General features: G+C 49.3%; 1 protein-coding gene and 1 long non-coding RNA gene across 5 annotated transcripts in view; one reads left to right on the forward strand and one right to left on the reverse strand.

Annotated features, from left to right (window-relative positions):
- The window catches only part of TDP1 (tyrosyl-DNA phosphodiesterase 1), an 85,404-nt gene that overhangs the window by 49,747 nt on the left and 15,346 nt on the right, over positions 1-20,311 (forward strand). For 3 of the 4 annotated variants that reach the window (XM_047795430.1, XM_047795433.1, XM_047795432.1), the window contains one exon: positions 13,519-13,621. The exons of the other annotated variant lie outside the window; for it this stretch is intronic. In XM_047795430.1, the coding sequence (XP_047651386.1) occupies positions 13,519-13,621 (103 nt within the window). The remainder of the gene's footprint in view (positions 1-13,518; positions 13,622-20,311) is intronic. 4 annotated transcript variants of the gene reach the window in all.
- LOC125135363 (uncharacterized) overlaps positions 459-20,311 on the reverse strand; it is a 32,351-nt gene continuing 12,498 nt past the window's right edge. The window contains exons 2-3 of the long non-coding RNA XR_007136950.1: positions 5,753-6,961; positions 459-2,842 (exon numbers count right to left, since the gene is read on the reverse strand). This is a non-coding gene — a long non-coding RNA (uncharacterized LOC125135363). The remainder of the gene's footprint in view (positions 2,843-5,752; positions 6,962-20,311) is intronic.

A 20,311-nucleotide genomic window follows, 5' to 3' on the forward strand; every position in this document is an offset into this window, starting at 1 on the left:
GATTCAACCCCTAGTCTGGGAACTTCCATATGCCAAGGGTACAGCCTTAAAATAGCAAAAAAAAAAAAAGTGAAGTTCTAGCGTTATTTGGAGCCGAAGGAGGCAGCTTTATTGGAGTAAGGTAATAACCCCACAGTGCGATTGGAGAACTGTGTTCACTCAGGTGTGTAGATGTTAAAAATGATGATGAGGGAGTTCCCATCATGGCTCAGCAGTAACAAATCCAACCAGTATCCATGAGGATGTGGGTTCGATCCCTGACTTCGCTCAGTGGGTTAAGGATTCAGTATTCCCATGAGTTGCGGCGTAGGTCACAGACATGGCTTGGATCTGGTGTTGCTGTGGCTGTGGTGCAGGCTGGCAGCTGCAGCTCCGATTCGACGCCTGTCGTGGGAACCTCCATATGCTGCAGGTGCAGCCCTAAAAAGTCAAAAATAAATAAATAATGATGACGAGTCTGATAAAAAATAAGTAGGATCCTAAACGATCTAATTTCAAAAACAGAACAAAATAAAACCTCATGACTTCAGAAGTATACTTGGCATCTTTCCCATAGCATGAGCATGATGGTCACTGGTCATTTCTCTACCCAGGACCCATGCCGGCTTCCTAGCCCTAGGGACTTGGTTTTACCCACCTGACATTTCACAAACGTGGCAACTGGCTTGAAGATTAGGGACTGAAATTTAGAAAAATACTAGCCTTAATATAGCTGTCATCTTCTGTTTTATGGATCCTTTTAACGACACAAAATCACATCGTTTTTATTTCCTCTCTTTCGTAATGTGCTGTGATTGAGGGTCTAACTGAAAACATCTTTCATAGACCCTGAGTTATGTCTTAGTAGAGAGTTGCCACATCACCAAAATCTGCACTCAATCTCCACTGAAACCATTTTTAATCAAGTTTCTTATCTACACTGGAAGGTTTTGTTCTAAGAGAAAATGAGTTCGTAATTCCCACACTTTTTTTTTTTCCAACCAAAGTGCTCTTCCTAACACTTAGAAATTTTGTGTAGCATCTTTTTCAGACAATACACAAAGTGCCTAGTGCAGTACCTGATCTGCAGTGGCTCGGGAAATTTTGCATGAGTGGGTGGTACCCTCTCCCTCTAACCACTGTTCATCTTTGGACTGCTGCTCCCGTTTAAAGTCTCCTTTCTGTACTGTCCAGACCCCTTAAGCTTATTCTTAAGGTTAATCTCAAATCTTCCTATTTAAAACTTTCTCTAGCTCAGCAGACATGATTCATTGTTTTTCCTTTGTGTTTTCATAGCCCGTTTACCTGGCCCTTTCACAGCATCCTTGTCGGTTCTTGGGGCCCCACTTTTGCCTTAATATATCACGAGCTGCTTGAAAGCAGATGCCAGGTCTTCCTCCTCTTGATCCTCAGCATCCCACCCTGTTCACAGCTTATGGTTAGGGACCCATGAGTATTTGATTCAGAGCCCTTCACTCTTTGGCATGTCATCATGTCCACGCATCATGGGACAAGGGTACCAGAGCAGGTCAGTCTTTCTACTTCCGTTCCCCAGCCTTCCTGCTCCTCAACGTCAAAACACTTGTTTTAGTTTCTTGGGTTGAATAGCTTTAACCCCAGAACACTTTCCAGCTCGGGTACCTCAGATGATGGTGTTAGCCTATCAGCCAGCATCCTGTGGAGGAAGTAGCCCCGAGGTGGGGCCCAAAGATCCGTGTCCCCATTCAGGATTGCTGCTCACTAGCCTTGCCACTCATGTGTTGGAGAAGTCATTTCCAATCTGGGCCTTTATCGCACTTAGGGAATGCTCAGAGGAGAAAGATAGGAAATAAATGTGGAAGTTACCTCTTCAACTGTATGACAGATTAAGTGTTAGGTAGTGGCTTGATTTTTATTGGCTGCGAACCGCCACGTGTCGTTATCAAGCTCACATTCGTTAGGCCTCTTGGGACTTGAGACAGCTTATTGAGACTTTCCCTGTTTTGCTTCTATAACATGTGGCGGTGTATGTGACCTAAAGACTTTCCATAGAGAGAGTAGGGTTAAGTTAACACTTGGTTGTCATCATTCTATATAATCAAGACAAGTATATTCAGCCAGAAGACTGTGTTCAAAGAGACTTAAAACCAGCACTTTAGCTTGAACTTCTGAGAATGTTCCATCAGCTGGCTTTTATCTGGTTGCTTGTATGGAAAGCTATTTGTAGTTCTTGAGCCTACTGTGAAATCATCCTGTGTCTGATGGGCAGCCTGTTACAGAAATTACTGAAACATAATGACAAATACAGTGTTTAAATTTTACCAAGGGACCAGGCAAGCAAGAAGAAGAGCTTGAAGAGGCAGCCTTGGCTGAGAAGACAGTGCCTAGGAGGAATTGGCAGACCCAGTGAGAACAATTATGAAAGCTGTGCATTGTGGGTGGGCAGAAAGCTATCGCTGTTACCGTTGCCTAGCAACCGACAGCCATCACAGGATAGTTGGATGAGTGGATATGTTGGTGCTGCCACTTTGGGCGAAAACAAGACAAGTGCTTGACTACAAAACCACTGTGGCTTTTTGAGGAAGCATAAAGGCCATTTCTGCCCTCCTCTGCTTTTCCACAGAGCTCTGCAGTACTTATGTCTGTTCTTTTGATTCTGAAACAAATAGTCCTTTTCCTCCTTTCTCTGAGCTTTTTGGTAAAAATTAAATTGGATCACACGAAGAACTATTTGTAGCTGTCGTTGGTGTAGACTTGGTTGCCTGGGACTCTGGCTTCGGGATACTGGGATTAGCTGGTTCGCTTCAGGTACTTGGTTGCACATGACGGCTATCAGTATTAAAGTCTGCGAATGACTTCCTTTCTATGTTAGAGACTCCCCAGGCTAAAAAGAAAAAGAAAAATTTGTATTACAGTAGATAATCTCCCCGAGTCTAGTCTAACAAAATTTCAGATGTCTGTTAAAAAGTACTAATACTCTCCAGGGAGTTCCCATCGTGGCGCAGTGGTTAACGAATCCGACTAGGAACCATGAGGTTGCGGGTTCGGTCCCTGCCCTTGCTCAGTGGGTTAACGATCCGGCGTTGCCGTGAGCTGTGGTGTAGGTTGCAGACGCGTCTCGGATCCCACGTTGCTGTGGCTCTGGCGTAGGCCGGTGGCTACAGCTCCGATTCAACCCCTAGCCTGGGAACCTCCATATGCTGCGAGAGCGGCCCAAGAAAAATGGCAAAAAGACAAAAAAAAAAAAAGTACTAATACTCTCCAAATGTCACCTTTGCGTTGTGCTTTACAATTTCCTAAGCACTTTCACCTCGATTATATTACTCATTCTTCTTTATAAGCCAGTATAGTGACCAGAAGGTGTTAAATCCGTATTATAAATGAAGAAATTGGTGCTCAAAGGATGTCACCCCAGAGTGACAGCTGACCAAAACCAAAGCTGAAATCTTATGAATCTGTTGTTCAAGTTCTTGCTTTGCCTCTCCACCATAGATGGACCAAAATAATGGAACGTTTCAGTAGAAAACGAAATAAACAGTTGCTATTAAATACATACTGAAGTTCTTTGATAGGGTGTTCTGAATACAAATTTTGACCTGAAATTCAAAAAGCAACTTTTGATCCGCTTGATGGTATTTTGTGTCATTTTGGATTCCGGATGCTGATGTGATGGCTTCGAAAGCCCGTGTAACTCTATTTGTGGGATCAGAGATAGATGGATTCTTTTAAAGGCTAGGTTGACCTCTGGGCTGGGCTATGCCATGGAATGAAAGCTAGCCTTCCAAGTCCAGAGTAGAAAGGGGGTCATAATATGCCTGTGAACACGGAGCAAAGTGAGGTTGCAGGTGGATTCTCAGCCTATTTAGTGATCTGTCAGAATTGTTACTTGCTAAAGCCCACACCCAGGTATCTTAGCTCTTATCATGCTGTCTCTGCCCTTGCCCCTCTGTGGGAAAACATGGGTCATAATCATTTTCCTTTTCGTTTTCCTGCTGATGTGTCTTTGTTCATACATTGTATCTATAAATCAGATACCAGCCCCCCCAAACACAGCTGATGGTGATGTGTCCTTTTGGTACTTAATCTCACAAGATTGTTGGATGTCTGCAGAATTGGTTTAGTTTTAAGCATGCTTTCAAGTTCCTGGCCCTTTAGGGCTCATACCTATATTGAAAATTAGGGGACATATATCTGTATCGAGGAGACTGACATCCTTTACAAGATAAAACTCACTGTATCTCTGCCTCGGGGTCTTGGGGTAAGATTATTAAATCAGTGAAGCAATCTGGTGAGTAATTTTTAGACCCATCTAACACCATAACCTTCTAGGATTAAGAGGCCTGAATGGACCTGCCTTCTGGAGAATTCCATCGCTTGGTGCTTCACACCCGACAGAAAGACCAGAGTCACCCTCCCATAAACTTAGACAGGTATTGATGATGGTCATGGATGGAATCTATTGATTATCGCACATGTGCCTGGGACTTTACACACCTGACCTGCTGTAATCTGCACGTGGCTTTTATGAAGCAGGTGGTTACCATCTTTACAGACAGTGTTAGCCCTAATCGTGTCTGTTTTTTTGTTTTGTTTTGTTTTTATGCTTTTTAGGGCTGCACTTGCAGCATATGGAGGTTCCCAGGCTCGGGGGTTGGATCAGGGCTATAACTGCCTTCCTACACCACAGCCACAGCAACTCAGATCCGAGCCACGTCTGCGACCTACCCTGCAACTCACAGCCAGGGGTCAAACCCACAACCTCATGATTCCTGGTCAGATTCGTTTCCGCTGCGCCACAAGGGGAACTCCAAGCCCTAATTGTGTTTGAAGTTGTACGAGCTCAGATTCTGCTTTTACGACCCTACTGTGCCTCTCCTCCTTAATAGTCAACAATTAGACTTTTCCCGGAGATTTGGAAGGTTTTAATTCTCTATCCACAATGAACAAAGTAGTCTTGATAAATTGTATCTTTTAAGCCTTTGTGTATTGGTCTCTTTTCTTGAATTAATTAGAAGTCTCTTACCTGCCTAACATCTGCAGGATTCAGGGCTGGGAGACATCTGTGGGCTGGAATAACCATAAACTGCTTCTTGAAAGAGCTGGAGTTTTGGGGGGAAAGGGTTCGGTTCTCTGCAGGAGTGGGTCGAGTGGAAGGCATCATAGACACAGAAATGAGGTTTGCCATGATGGGAGGCAGTCAGTCAGCTGAGTTAAGGGTAGAGGAATCATGAAAAGGCATGCTGTGAAATAAGATTGAATAGCAAAACTTGGGTCAGACTCTGGAGGTCCCTATGTACCAGGCTGTACCTTCATTTAATGTGCTTAAGGAGAAAGGGTATGTCATTACCTAGAGAGCTACTGGAGGAAGGCGTAGCATGAGAAACCAGAGGCAGGACAGTCCTTTTAGATCTAAAGTCTAGGGTGGGAAGGACTGGACTAGAGAGATCTTACTGGTAATAGAAAGAGGATGATGGTTCCTATTGTGGTTCAGCGGGTTAAGAACCCAACTAGTACCCATGAGGATGTGGGTTCGATCCCTGGCCTCACTCAGTGGGTTAAGAATCCGGTGTTGCCACAAGCTGCAGCATAGGTCACAGGTGCGGCTCGAATCCGTGTGGCTGTGACTGTGGTGTAGAGTGGCAGCTGCCGCTCTGATTCAGCCCTTGGCCTGGGAACTTCCATGTGCCACAGGTGTGGCCATAAAGACAAAAGGGAGGGAGGGAGGGAACAGGAAAAAGAAAAAAAAAAAAAAAAAAAAGGATGGTACAAGGGGTGAAAATGCTTGATAACTAACGTAGTTGCCTGTAGAGCCGATGAGTCCCAAATGTCTGCAGTCGCTGGGACTGGACAGAAGAGGCTTGTGAAGAAAGCAGGTTTTCGGAGGGAAGGCATGCTGATGGTTTCCAGTTTGGGGAGTGCTGGGCTCAGGGTGACAGTGTGACATCCCAGTGGAGAAATCCAGCTTGTGGTTGACATGCCTGTCTGGAGATGTGATGAGCCAGCAAAGCTGGCCGCGTCGGAGTCAGGGTGTTGAGGTGGTGGTTGCAGTGGGCAGGTGGAACAGCCCCGGGGGAAGAGAAGCAGCAGGTGGCCAAGGGCAGAGCATCAGGGTGGACAGAGCAGTGGATGTGAGAGAAGCAGGGTCGGAGAGCTGAGAGAGAACCAGAAGAGTCGAGTGGAGAGAAAGCCGAGGAAGACAGAGCCAGAGGCGGCGGCGGAAACCAAGGCGGCACAGCGGAGAGGTCTGGACAGCTGCTCGGCCACGGCACCCGGGACAGCGGGGACCAGGTCCTTCTGCGTTCCAGAGGCCCTCTTGCGTATTGCTGGGTGTTTACAGCATCCCTGGCCTCTAGAAAAGTGTCCCCAGGTATTGCCAAATGTCCCCCAGGGGTACATTCGCCTCCAGTTGAGAACCACTGATCTAGAAGAATAAGGAATAGAAAAATCCCACAGGGCTTGGCACTTAAGAATATTGCTGAAGTGGAAGTCAGACAGCAGAGGGTTCGAGAGGGAGGGAAGCTGCTGGTCCCTTGGCTTTAGTGTGGCAAGAGCCAGTGTAGACTCTGATCCTCAGAAGTGTAAGACCAAAGATTTCTATTGATAGTGGTCGTGTTTTTTTTTTAACTGGGGAGACAACACACTACAATACACAAATAAGACAGTTTAAGTCTAAATTAGGAAAATAAAACAAGGCAGGGTGACAGGATGACCGAGGGCATGGCTGGGTAGGATGTAGGGTGTAGGGGGCAGGAAGTACCCATGACGTGGTGACGTTTGATCCCAGACCTGAAGCAGGAGACAGTCAACGTGGCTGGAACACTTGCAGAAGCCTTAAGGTGGCCAAAAGCATGGTGCGTGCAAGCAGCCAGGGCAGCCTGGGAGGGAGTGAGAGGAGCCAACGAGAGGAAGAGGCAGAGGAGTGGGAGGACGGGAAGGGAGCTCAGAGAGGTGGCAGGGCTTTGTTGAGTTAGGTAGAGGGTACTGTAGAGTTTGGACTTTTATCCTGAGGGCAAAGAGAAATCACCAGTGTCAGAAAATTGCCAGACCAGGGTTCCCATCGTGGCTCAGTGGTTAACGAATCCAACTAGAAATGATGGGGTTGTGGGTTCGATTCCTGGCCTTGCTCAGTGGGTTGAGGATCTGGCATTGCCATGAGCTGTGGTGTAGGTCGCAGATGCAGCTCAGATCCCACATTGCTGTGGTGTGGGCTGGCAGCCGCAGCTCCAATTGGACCCCTGGCCTGGGAACCTCCATATGCTGCAGGTGCAGCCCTAGAAAAGACAAATAAATAAATAAGAAAATTACCAGGAGTTCCCTTTGTGGCGCAGTGGTTAACGAATCCAACTAGGAACCATGAGATTGCGGGTTCGATCCCTGCCCTTGCTCAGTGGGTTAATGATCCGGCGTTGCCATGAGCTGTGGTGTAGGTCGCAGATGCGGCTCGGATCCTGTGTTGCTGTGGCTCTGGCGCAGGCTGGCGGCTGCAGCTCCGATTCGACCCCTAGCCTGGGAACCTCCATATGCCACGGGATCGGCCCAAGAAATAGCAAAAAAAAAAAGAAAGAAAGAAAGAAAGAAAAAAGAAAATTACCAAACCTTGTTCAAAAATCATTTTGTTTTGGCTGCACCCACAGCATGTAGAGATACCCAGGCCAAGGACTGAACCTGTGCCACATCAGCAACCCTAGCCGCTTCAGTCACACCTTGGATCCGTAACCTGCTGCGCCATAAGAGAACTCCAGATATGTGTTGCTTTAAGCCATTTCATTTGTTAGAGGAGCAGCAGGAAACTCATGCATAACACTGTGTATCGGTTAAAAAGACAACATCATTTTTAAATGGATGCTTCACAGGATTAAGAAACATAGATGTCTGGGAAATGTGGTTAAACATACTGAACACTGCTGGTCATCAAAGAAAGAAAATTTTAACGAGATATATTTTGCTGACGAGATTGGCAAACATTTTCATAGACTGTATCCACTCAGTGTTCTTGAGGAACCAAGAAAGAAAAAAAAAAACCTCTTACAGTGTTGGTGATAGTCTCCATAGGAGAGCTGTTTTAAAGGGAAATTTGACAGAATCCCTCAAACTTAAAGATTGTACCCTTGTGTATACTTGTATACAACACTCATCCTTTGCAGTGAGAATACCTTTCCATGATTCTTGCAAAAGTATTTTTCAGTACATAAAAAGAAGCAGGGCCCAAGCACAATACAGGAAAACCTACAGCAGATGCAGAATGGAAGGTGATTCAGTGTGTGTGTGTGTGTGAGAGAGAGAGAATGTATGCACGCACACTTGTGTATGTGACAAGCAGGCGATTGTGGAGTTTGAGGACGGGGTGACAGCAGCTTGAGCTCAAGTTGGTCATTTTCCCTCCTCCTCACCCAGCTGCGCAGTCTCCATCCTCTCTCGCAACCACTGTCAGCATTCTGTTTATCACATCTGTCTATGAAAGCACCTGCTCCCCCACCCCCGCCCTCCAGGGTGTGTGGCTAAAAGCTCCGTCTCTTAGTCTGGGTAGCCACTGCCAGTATCAGATAATGAAGAAGAAAGAAATGTCGAATCAGTGGATGCCTTTCCCAAAGCAGCAGTCACCCTCAGCAGCTCCCGTGCTCAGGCCAGGGCTGGAGGTGGCAGGTGATGCTGCTGTCACCAGATGTGAGGCTTTTAGATGTTCGTAGCAGAGTTGGTCTGAGAGCTCTTTTGTGGCACCCCTCTTTCTTGCACAGCTGTTTCCTCAGTGCATCCTCGTGGATTTTATCTTCGAGGTTGGAGCATGTAGGTGGAGGGATTGTTCTAGTTAGATGTGAGTGTGGGCGTCCCTAGTCATTGTGGATTATTGTCTGGAAAGCAGTTTGGCCTCCTTTTAGAGACAAGAAGCTACAGCCTGGGAGGAAGAGCGTGTGCCTTCTGGTGTCTCTGGGGCAGAATCCTCTCTCCTGATGCGGGGTCCAGGGATCTGTTCTCAACAGTGGCCTTCCTTCCTTCTCCATGTCCCTTCCATGGCATTTCTGTGCTTTGCTGAGCCTTCTTTTAGGAATTCTGTTATGTGTTACTGGTTTAAATTTACTTTTTTTTTTTTTTTTTGCTTTTAGGGCCACACCCACTGCATATGGAAGTTCCCAGGCTAGGGGTTGAATGGAAGCTGCAGCTGCCAGCCTACACCACAGCCACAGCAATGTGAGCTGCGTCTGTGACCTATACCTACACCACAGCTCATGGCAACACCAGATCCCTAACCCACTGAGCCAAGGCCAGAGATGGAACCCACATCCTCATGGTTACTAGTCAGGTCCGTTATTGCTGAGACACAACGGGAACTCCCTAAATTTACTCTTAAAGCTTTACACTGTGGGACCAAACTCCCATGGTGTGTGCTGAGATGAGGTCTCTAATCCAGCCATGCTCTGCAAGCTGAGGCAGAGAATTGAGCAGAGCTGAGCTCCTGATCATTAAGGGACCCACAGACTGCTCAGTTGAATAACTGATCATTGGCCAGCTTAGCTGGTGGCTCGGGGACCAAGCATCCCATCCTGTGGTGGCTTCGTGATATGCCAGTTTGCCTAGGCTGAACCACGTTTTGCAGAATCCTTTCTCTTGTGTGTTTCTGGCTAGGATGGGCCCCAAAGGATTTGGAGGGTGGATATGAAGCTGCAGTCATTGCTATATCACCTTGGGCCGCTCACCTTGTCGGCCTGAGGCAGCAGCTGGCCCTGCATCTGCTGCATCCTCCCCTGGGTCCTGCTGCAGCTTCTCTAACTCTGGGCCCCGCCAGGTGCATTCATTTAGCTCTGCGGTGAAGGTGAAAGGTGAGGGGAACAGCTCAGGCCAGCAGGAGACAAGAGACGTGAAAGATCGGGGCAGAGGGGCAACACAGTGGACCTGGGCTCGAGCGGCAGCAGCGGCCACAGTGAGAAGCCAGGTCAGGCAGTGGACATAGGTCCTGAATGGAGAAGACGAGAAGCTAGAACTCCTCTGGCATTTCAGGAGCAGAAGAGCTTGTCGTAAGCAGCGCTGGGGTATTGCTGTGCCTCCAGAAGAACACCTGTGTCTCTGCCAGACACTGGCCGGTGCCCATTCATACACTCAGCAGGCGGATGAGAGTCTGGAATTATATACCCTGTGTCCCAGCTGCCCCAGGTACCAGTGGTCCAAAGTGTATGCAGAGTGTAAAGAATTCATTATTATTATTATTATTATTATTATTATTATTATTGTCTTTTTAGGACCGCACCTGAGGCATGGAGGTTCCCAGGCTAGGGGTCGAATTGGAGCTGTAGCCACTGGCCTATGCCAGAGGCACAGCAATGCCGGATCCAAGCGGCATCTGCGACCTACCCCACAGCTCACGGCAATGCTGGATCCTCAACCCACTGAGCCAGGCCAGGGATCGAACCCACAACCTCATAATTCCTAGTTGGCTTCTTTTCCACTGCACCGCGACGGGAACTCCAGAGTATAAAGAATTATTAAAGATGCTATTTCAAGGAATAGGGATTTATCACCTAGACAGCCTGGAAGACACTTGTAGTCTCTCATTAGTCACCACTGAGTTTAAGACTCCCGGTGCTTAGAGTACTGGGAGAAGCCGAATACAGAAGAGGGGTTGCAGGAAACCATCTGAAGAGGCGTCCTCAGGGCTCCGTGGATCTTTATCTCAGAAAGGGGAAGAAAGACTAGTGAGGAAAGAGGGAGCATAAGCCTTCCAGAAGGTGCCTCTGGCCTGTGACGTTATGCCAAGGAGTTGAGGGTGTTACCAGGAGGCGATAATCTAGAAAGCTGGAAAACAATTCACAGGAAGTTGGCTTCTGCCTCACACCCACCTGTTGGCTTTGCCGTTAAACCCATCTCTGCCAAGGAGGTGGCTTTATGTTCTCACAGGTGAATCAAAGCAGGCTGGCATCTTGGACTTTTAAGAAGACTGTTTGCTAGAGTCACAATATCCCTTTGTTATCAGCTTCCCACTTCCTCTGCATTTTATGTCTTTGTGACACGTCACAGACGGTGATGCTCATGATTTTGGCCCCGGGGCATCAAAGGCCCCCCCCGTCCTCCGCGTGGCCCATGGAGGAAGGAGGGAGGTCTGTAAATACAGTGATTTTCTGAAGTTACCGCCTAATGGCTTTCGGAGTTTCCTTAGCTCTGGTTTCTCTGTCCTCCTGTCTGTCCCCATAGACCCCTGGGCAGAGGTTGTTTTCGTCGCCTCATTGATGTCTGTTCCTCCTTGACCCCAGTTCCTGCAACAGCAGTTCCAGCCCCCGGTTCAGGGGAGTACTTGATGCCCCAGCAAGTGAATCTTGAACCTGTCATCCAGGAAGTCAGGCTTTACGGGTCTGAATAGCTAAAGTTTTACTCTGCATTCTTAAAGTAAAATGGGCATTAGGTGAGCCTAACTGGAAAAAAAATGTTTCCAGTGTGTTTGCATTAATTAATGGATGAGAGCTCTTGGCCTGATTGCTGCTGAAAGAGTTTCTAACGATGCCTCAGAGCTTTTTCATCCCTGCTCCCAAGTGCCCTGCTGGCGTCCTTGGCACCTCCCATCTGGTCCAGTCTGGGCCTCCTTCCTCCCCCGTCTCCTGTGAGGTTTCACCACATCCACAACTCTGTGTCCGCATAGAACATAATTCTAAAGGCACGCTTTCTTTCTGAATACACATCCCAATCTAGTGCCCTTGGAGCTGTCCTTCTTTTTTTTTTTTTTTGCTTTCTAGGGCCACACCCATGGCACATAGAAGTTCCCAGGCTAGAGGTTGAAACAGAACTGTAGCCACCGGTTTAAGCCACAGCCACAGCAACACAGATTTGAGCCACATCTGCGACCTACACCACAGCTAATGGCATCACAGGATCCCCGACCTCCTGAGCAAGGCCAGGGATCAAACCCGCATCCTCATGGCTACTAGTCGGATTCATGTGCCACGAAGGGAACTCCCGAAGGAGCTGTCCTTTTTTGATTGAGAGTAGAAATTAGCACTCCCTGGCCAAAAACAAAGGCAGAAAAGGCAATTGAAGCTTAAGATATTACTCTGTAAGATTGTATTGGCATAGTTTTTATTTTATTTATCTTTATGGCCAGGGACTGAAAGTTCCTGGGCCAGGGACTGAATCCAGGCCACAACTGTGACCTGCGCTGCAGCTGTGGCAACACTGGATCCTTTAACCCACTACGCTGGGCGGGGGATTGATCTCGTACCCAAGCTGCTGCAGTCAGAGTCTTAACTCACCATGCCACAGTGAGAACGCCAACATTTTTTTTTAATTAAAGCATAATTGGTATATCATGTTATTAATTTCAGGTGCACAACATAGTAATTTAATATTTTTATAGGTTATACTCCATTTATAGTCATTATACAGTATTGGCCATATTCCCTGTGCCGTGCCAAATATCCTTGTAGCCTGTTTATTTCATATGTAATAGTTTGTACCTCTCAATGCCCTGCTCCTGTCTGGCCCCTCCCCCTCCCCACTGTAACTACTAGTTTGTTCTCTGTTTCTGTTTCTGTTTTGTTCTATTTAGGCATTTATTTTTTAGATTACATGTATAAGTGATAACATAACAATGTTTTTCTGTCTGACTTCATAAGCATAGTATCTTCCAGGTCCATCCAAGTTGTTGCAAATAAAAAAATTTTGTTTTTATGGCTCAGCAGTATTCCACTGTATATATATGTACACAATGCCTTCTTTATCCATTCATTTGTGATGGACAGAGGTTGCTTCCATATCTCAGCTATTGTAAGTAATACTGCTAGGAACATGGAGGTACATGGATCTTTTCAAATTAGTGTTTTCATTTTCTTTGGATATATACCCAGGAGTGGGATTACTGGATCATATGGTAGTTCTGTTTCTAGGGGTTTGGGTTGGGTTGGGTTGGGTTTGGGGTTTTTTGGCTGTGCCCATGGCATGCGGAAGTTCCTGGGCCAGGGGTTGAACCCTCGCCGCAGCAGTGACAACACCGGATCCTTAACCTACAGAACCACAGGGGAGCTATTTCCAGTTTTTTGAGGAGCTTCCGTACTGTTGTCCGTAACGGCTACCTCACTTTGCATTCCCATCCGCGGTGTACCAGGATTCCCTGTTCGCCACGTCTCAGCCAACACGTCATCTGTGGTCTTTCTGACATAGCCATTGCCAGGGGTGGGGCGCGATCTCACTGTGGTTTCAATGTGCCTTTCCTTGACGTAGTTTTTTCTTCAGTGTTCACTATATACACAACAAAAACAAATGTCCTGACTGTGGCTGCAGGATTGTGAAAAAGGTTTGGGGGGTGGTGATACCTTTCAAAGGAAGGATTAATGCCTTTAATAGCTGCCCTCGGGAAGATGTGGCTGAGGGTGATGCTGTCTCTAATTGGAACGGGACACATCCTGAGGACGGCCGCACAGCAGGGTTTACGCTCCATTTCCAAAAACTGCATAACTCGGCCAGAAGCTGAATGAATGTGATCACGGCCCTCCAGTGTGGACCAGCCCTCTTGCAGCTGTGGATGTTTGCCCCGTGCTGAGACGCCTCACTGAGTCGACCCTGTCCTTGTCCTTGTCCCCACAGTGCCAATCTGTCCAAGGCCGCCTGGGGAGCGTTAGAGAAAAACGGCAGCCAGCTGATGATCCGCTCCTACGAGCTCGGCGTCCTTTTCCTCCCAGTGGCCTTTGTAAGTGCGCGCTTGAAAATGACTGGTTGGTCACGAGTGAAACGAATGGGGGGGGGGGGCGTTGTCCTCTTCCTTTAGTCTCAATGACCCAGCCGAGGCTGGGAGGTCCCAGAGCTTGCATGGTCCCTGGAGCACGTGCTCCCACCCACAGGCTCCAGCCAGTGAGTTTATTCATTGCTCACTCTTCTGGGTGCGGTGCTCTTGGAGCTGTGTCCCTGATTAGAGATCGAAGATATTGCTTTGGGTAAAGCTCCCAAGTCTTTCAATAAAGGGTGTGAACCAGCCAGGGTTTCCTTCAAGGTGGTAAGTGGCGAGTCAGCCCAGCGCAAGACTTGTTCTGGGTTGGGGTGACCGGCGAACGCCTTCAGAAGCAGGAGGGCTCGCCTTCGGAAGCAGGAGGGCTCGGGGGCGTCAGAGGATGCTGATGGTTCTCCGTCAGGGGAAGGAGCCAGAAGGAGCCCTGGTTGGGGGAAGGGCCTGAGCACAAGCTGGGAGGCAGGGACACTCACGGCACTGCTAGAGGCGGAGTCCAGGGGGTCGCAGAGGACATGTTCTCAGACTCACTGGTGAGCCCCCCGGAAGGGCACCATGATAGAAGCTGTGCGTTTGTCCCTCAGTGTCCATCTGAGCCCCCGGCTTTGGAACAGCACTTAGTTTCTGCAGCTGAGCCCCCAACAAAGTGGCTGGTATTTGTGTAGGGACTGGGTGGTACCAGCCATGTATTTCTCTCTTGGCCCAGAGAGGGATTCAGTCTGTAAGGGGGACCCAGGCCCCTCGACCCTCCCCCTTCACCCCCGGTCTGAGCTCATGCTCGTTGGTGAATGCAGTCAGGACTCCCACACGATGTGACGCCTCATGCTTTGTTTTTTTCTTCCTTTGCCACGTGCTATAGTTGAGTTTGTGGCAAGCACACATGATGCAGCCCCATAGCAAACCACTTTGACTGGACCAGAAGACTCAGCCAGGGGAGTGCTGTCTGCTTGTCCTGAGGCTTAAATCCGGGCCGGGCGACACGGGGCCTTAGTCTCACAGCGAGCTCAGAGCAGCCTCCCACTTAACCCGAGAGGGCCTCCTCACGTGCCCCTTCGAAGAGCTGCCTCCTCCCTGTCCCCTCCCCTCGCCACTCTCTCTATCCTTTTCTCCATCTCAGAGGGTTTCACTCCCAAACTGTCCCGCAGGCCTCCCCCGAGGGCAGTTCCTAAGAGTCTAGCACTTTCCTTCCTCTCCTAGAGCTGAGCAGCAGATCCTAACGCTGCTGACAGGTGAAGCTTTCCAGCTCCACGGTGCTGCCAGCAGGTGGTTTCCATAGACAGATGTGACCTCCCTAAGGCGTCACCACTGAGTGGGGTCCAGCCCTCAAACCTGTCTCTAAAGGATCCTCCCTGGATCTTTCAGCTGGATCACAGGGAAGCAGTAAGTTCACAGCACTAGAGTCATAACACTGGGTCATTTGGTGGGATTTAGTGGCTGTAGCTTTGAACTGAGGCTGGAATTACCTCCCAATAATAACTTCAGTAATGGAATAGATTCCATGTCACTCTTGTTTGGCTTTTGGTGTCAGCATTTACAAGCTTGTAGTCAGTTCACACTGTTCTGACCTGAGCCCTCATCGTGAGGATGATAGGAAAGAAGTAAACTGCCCTCCAGGCCCTCCCACCTCTTCTAAGCTATGAATTTTTCCCTCTGATATTGTTTCTAAGTGTACTTTAGAACTCAGGAACCCCAGATTGACTCTAGACTCGATGCTGATGTTTATACTTTTTTTAAAATGATTTTTATTTTTTCTATTTTACTTGGTTTATAGTGTTCTGTCAGTTTTCCACTGTACAGCAAAGCGACCTAGTCTCTCTCTCCCTCTCTCTCCCTCTCTCTCACACACACACACACACATATCCTTTTTCACACATTATCCTCCATCATGTTCCATCACAAGCGACTAGATATAGTTCCCTGTGCTATACAGCAGGATCTCATTGCTTAGCCCCTCCAAATGCAATAGTTTGCGTCTATTAACTGGAGACACCCAGTCCATCCCACTCCCACTCCCTCCCCCTCCCCCTTGGCAACCACAAGTCTGTTCTCCAAGTCCATGCGTTTCTTTTCTGTAACAGGTTCATTCGTGCTGTATATTAGATTCCAGATATAAGCGATATCATATAGTATTTGTCTTTGTCTGACTTACCTCACTTAGTATGAGAGGCTCTAGTTCCATCCATGTTGCTGCAAGTGGCATTATTTTGTTCTTTTTTATGGCTGAGTAGTATTCCATATCTTCTTAATCCATTCATCTGTCGATGGACATTTAGGTTATTTCCATGTCTTGGCTATTGTGAATAGTGCTGCTGTGAACATATGGGCGCCTGTGTCTTTTTCAAGGAAAGTTTTGTCCGGATATGTGCCCAAGAGTGGGATTGCTGGGTCACATGGTAGTTCTGTATTTAGTTTTCTGAGGCACCTCCATACTGTTTCTCATAGTGGTTGTACTAATTGACATTCCCACCAACAGTGTGGGAGGATTGATGTTTATACTTTTGGAATAAGAAAAATATTCTAGGTAAAATAGAGATTTAGTGGTTTATAAAGACCATCAGGTAAGAATATAAAAATATGGACTCCCCCCATCCTGTGCTGTACGGGTAGATTCAAGAGCGAGGCCCCCGGCAGGGTGACCACGTGATTGACATACTAAGGCGGCGGCTGCTCCAGCAGTCCTTTCCTTGATGGGTCTCAACAGACGGAGCCCGGAACACTGCTCCACAGCCGGCTTCCCCCATAGACTAACAAGGACCCACGCGCTGCCACTGCCTTGTCATCAGACTTTTCCCATGTGGACGGATTGTCGTGTCCTTCAACAAATCACACATGACTTGGGCAAAGGGCTGCAATGAAGCCTGTGGACCGTACACACATCTTCATCTTGCCTCACAAGGGGCGGAGTCACGTTGAGCAAGAAGGTCCCAGACGGGCAGTCGTCACCTTGCTTGAGAGACGTCCCAGGTGCCGCCTGGGCACTCAGATGTATGAAGGAAGCCCCTGGCCTGAGTGAGCAGGACCCAGAGCCCTCAGGGCGGGTATCCAGGTTCTTTTAGGTGTATTTTTACAGAAGCCACCTTGAGCTGACATAGGCCCACAGAAGGGGGGGGTCATGACATCGAAAGAAGGGAGAAGGGTGGGATGGGGCTGCCTACTCCGGGGCCTGGGCAGCCAACGGCCTCCCCGGGCTGTGATTCCACCCCTGGGCTGTGACGCGCCGTCCTCGCTGCTGCCGTTCTGCATTTACAGTGACTGCAGGCTTGGGTCTGCCCTCTGTGCTGCTCCATCCCTCAGCAGGGATTGGGTCTGCCCTCCCTCACCTCCCACCCCCAGCCCCTTCCGTGGCGAGGGTGGGAGGTGGCAACTTACTGCCAGAGGGTTTTACCCTCTGACGCGTGTTTTATCCGCAGCAAGCCGTTAAAGGGGATTTTGCAACATAGGACTTTGTCCTTAACTACGGTAGCTTATCTGCATCATTTACTTTTCTGTGGAGCTTCTGGAAAAGCCGTAGACCTTTGTTGGGCCCTCACAGAATTAACGTTCATGGCCATGACTTGGAGAGCAGCCCAGAGCTCTGTGCCGGGAGGTCATCTGCCATCTTGCCAAGGTTATGGGAGCATAGAGTGAGACCCTTAACTCGTGAAGGAGAGGCTGCCCCTCCGGAGGGCACCCCAGGCTCGTAGCTGGACATGCTGGTGCCTGCGAAGGACGACCTCTTGCACGGTCGGCCCCACTGGTCCCTCGCGCCTCCTCTCTGTGGGCACTGGAGGGGGAGGACATGGGGTCTTTCTTCTCAGGAAGCTCACGGGTATTTATTAAGCTCACACAAGTTACACAGTCCTTGCTGAGAGCTGCGGGCCCCTCAAAACAGATGGATTCTGAGGAGAGGGCATGTGCTGTCTCCCTGCGGGGCAGCTTCTTTACTGAGATGACGTGTGACCAGTCTTGAAAAACGAGTATGCGCTCAGGCCACTTTTGGGGGCGATGAGGCTTCCAGCTAGAGGGAGCAGTGCCCGTTCTAGTCGAGAAACCGCGCACAGGTCCAGTGCCTGGAAGGCGCTGGGAGCTAGGCCTGAGCCAGGCGGCAGCCCTTTTCTGAAGGAAGTTAGCGAGCAGGACACGCTGGGGTTGGACTTGGTCCCATGCAGATAGTAAAAAGCCATCAGGTTTTAGTGGTTAGTGGTCTCATCGGGCCAATTTTCAGAAAATTTGAATCTGATAAAACATTTATCTCCAGTGATGATTGTAATGTCATTTCCATTAATGAAGGGTCCTTGAGGATGATGGTCTTACAGATGTCATCAAAACCACTGTCGTCATCACTTACACCATGCAGTCCCAGCCCTCTCATCATTAATGAATTCCTCTCAGCAGCACCCCGCTGCCCCCCCGCCCCTGGCCGTGGGTCTGGGAGTTCCTCCCCCTCCCCCACCTCTGGTCAGTCCCCGGCCTTGTCATCCCCAACTCCTTACTGCTGCTTGGTGAGCTGTCACTTCTGGCCATCCCTGCTGCAGCCACTACTGCGGCCAGGGCATGTCACGTCCTGCTGCAGTGGCCTCCCGGCCCACTTCCTAGACTGCCTGGCTCCATTCCTAGCCTCTTGGCACCCTCCTGCTGCAGCATCTGTAGACTGAGAATCCAGTGGTCGCCCACCCACTTCAAATCCTGTGAGATAGGAACCAGGCTTCTTGGCATGGCCTGCTCTTCCCTTCGTGTCCTGACTCCTGGCTCCTCAGGCCGGACTGCTTCCCTCTCACTCCTGGCCCTCCGTGTTCCAGCCACACAGTGAAGAGCCAGAACCAGCAGGACACTTGGATGCCCAGAGAAGAGACTGACTCCAAGGGATTGGCTCACACTGTTTTGGAGCAAGCTGGAGACCAGGGCTGGAGACCCAGGAGGGCCGGACACCCAGGAGAACTGGAGACCCAGGAGGGCCGGACATCCAGGAGAACTGGAGACCCAGGAGGACCAGAGACCCAGGAGAACTGGAGACCCAGGAGGGCTGGACACCCAGGAGGACCGGAGACCCAGGAGAACTGGAGACCCAGGGCCGGAGACCCAGGAGGACGAGAGACCCAGGAGGGCTGGAAACCTACAAGGGCTGGAGATCAGGGCCAGAGACCCAGGAGGGCTGGAGACCCAGGAGGGCTGGAGACCCAGGAGGACGAGAGACCCAGGAGGACGAGAGACCCAGGAGGGCCGGACCCCCAGGAGAGCCAGAGATACAGGAGGGCCAGTGGTGTAGGTCCAGCCGAGTCTGAAAGCGTGAGGACCAGGAGGTGATGCTTCTGTTCCGGGTCTGAGTTTAGCAGTGGACGGATGTCCCAGCCAAGCAGCCCTTCCTCCACTCCTTTCTAGTACTCAGAGCCCCCACTGACTGGATGGTGCCACTCACATGGGGGAGGGGTCATCTTTACTCAGTCCCCTGATTCAGATATTAATCTCAGGCCAAAACTCCTTCAGAGTTTAACTGGTTACCTGGGTGTCCCATAGCCCAGTCAAGTTGACACAAAATGAACCACCGCACCCCACTTCTCACCAGTCTTTTTTCATTTTTTAATTAAAGTATAGTTGATTGAGGAGTTGGTGCTGTGGTGCAGTGGGTTAATGATCTGACTGCAGTGGCTTGGGTCGCTGTGGAGGTACAGGTTCGATCCCCTGCCCATTGCAGTGGGTTAAGGATTTGCCGTTGCCACAGCTGTGTTGCAGGTTGCAGCTGTGGCTTGAATTTGATCCCTGGCCTGAGAACTAACATATGCCACAGATGTGGCCAAAAACAAAACAGAACAAAAAAAAAATAGTCATTTTACAATGTTGTGCTAATTTCTGCTATACAGCAAAGCAGCGTAATTATACACACATATACATTCCTTACACACACACACACACACGTCTTCCTTTCCATCATGGTTTATCCCAGGAGATTGGATATAGTTCCCTGTGCTGTACAGTAGGACCTTGTTATCTATCCATTCTAAGTGTAACAGTTTGCATGTACCTTTCTTTTTATTTTATTTTTTTTCTTTTTACAACTGCACCTGTGGTTTATGGAAGTTCCTGGACCAGGGGTCGAATTGGAGCTGCTGCTGCAGGCCTACGCCACAGCCACAGCAACGCCAGATCTGAGCTGCATCTTCAACCTACACTGCAGCTTGCGGCAAGACCGAATCCTTACCCACTGAGCAAGGCCAGGGATCGAACCCACATCCTCCCAGAGACAACGTTGGGTCCTTAACCAGCTGAGCTACAGCAGAACTCCCATGCCTCTACCTTTCTCTCCAGTCTTAACATGTATTAGGAATGACCCTCGAGGCCCCCAAGCCACCTGCCTGTGAGTCCCCACTCCCAGTACTCCTCCTCTGCACCCCATAGCCTTCGAGTACCAGGGCCGTTCATGTGTCCGCTGTACTGGGGTCGTTGACGCGTGTGTCTCCTTGGCTGGGCTAGGAGCTGTTCTTGCGGATGGCCTGGCACTCGGGAGGCTCGTGGTGAAGCCCCCTGGTTGCCATCAGCCCCTTGAGGCTCCTGGTGTACCCCGCCCTTTCTGTGAGGAGGACACATGTGGGGGACAGTGGCTGCCGAGACAATGTGGATTCGGTCCAAGGGCGTGTTGGGTGTAGCGGGTACTTAAATGTGCTCACAGATCTCCTCATCCGC

Source organism: Phacochoerus africanus, chromosome 9 (assembly GCF_016906955.1).
Source record: "Phacochoerus africanus isolate WHEZ1 chromosome 9, ROS_Pafr_v1, whole genome shotgun sequence".
Lineage (NCBI taxonomy): Eukaryota > Metazoa > Chordata > Mammalia > Artiodactyla > Suidae > Phacochoerus > Phacochoerus africanus.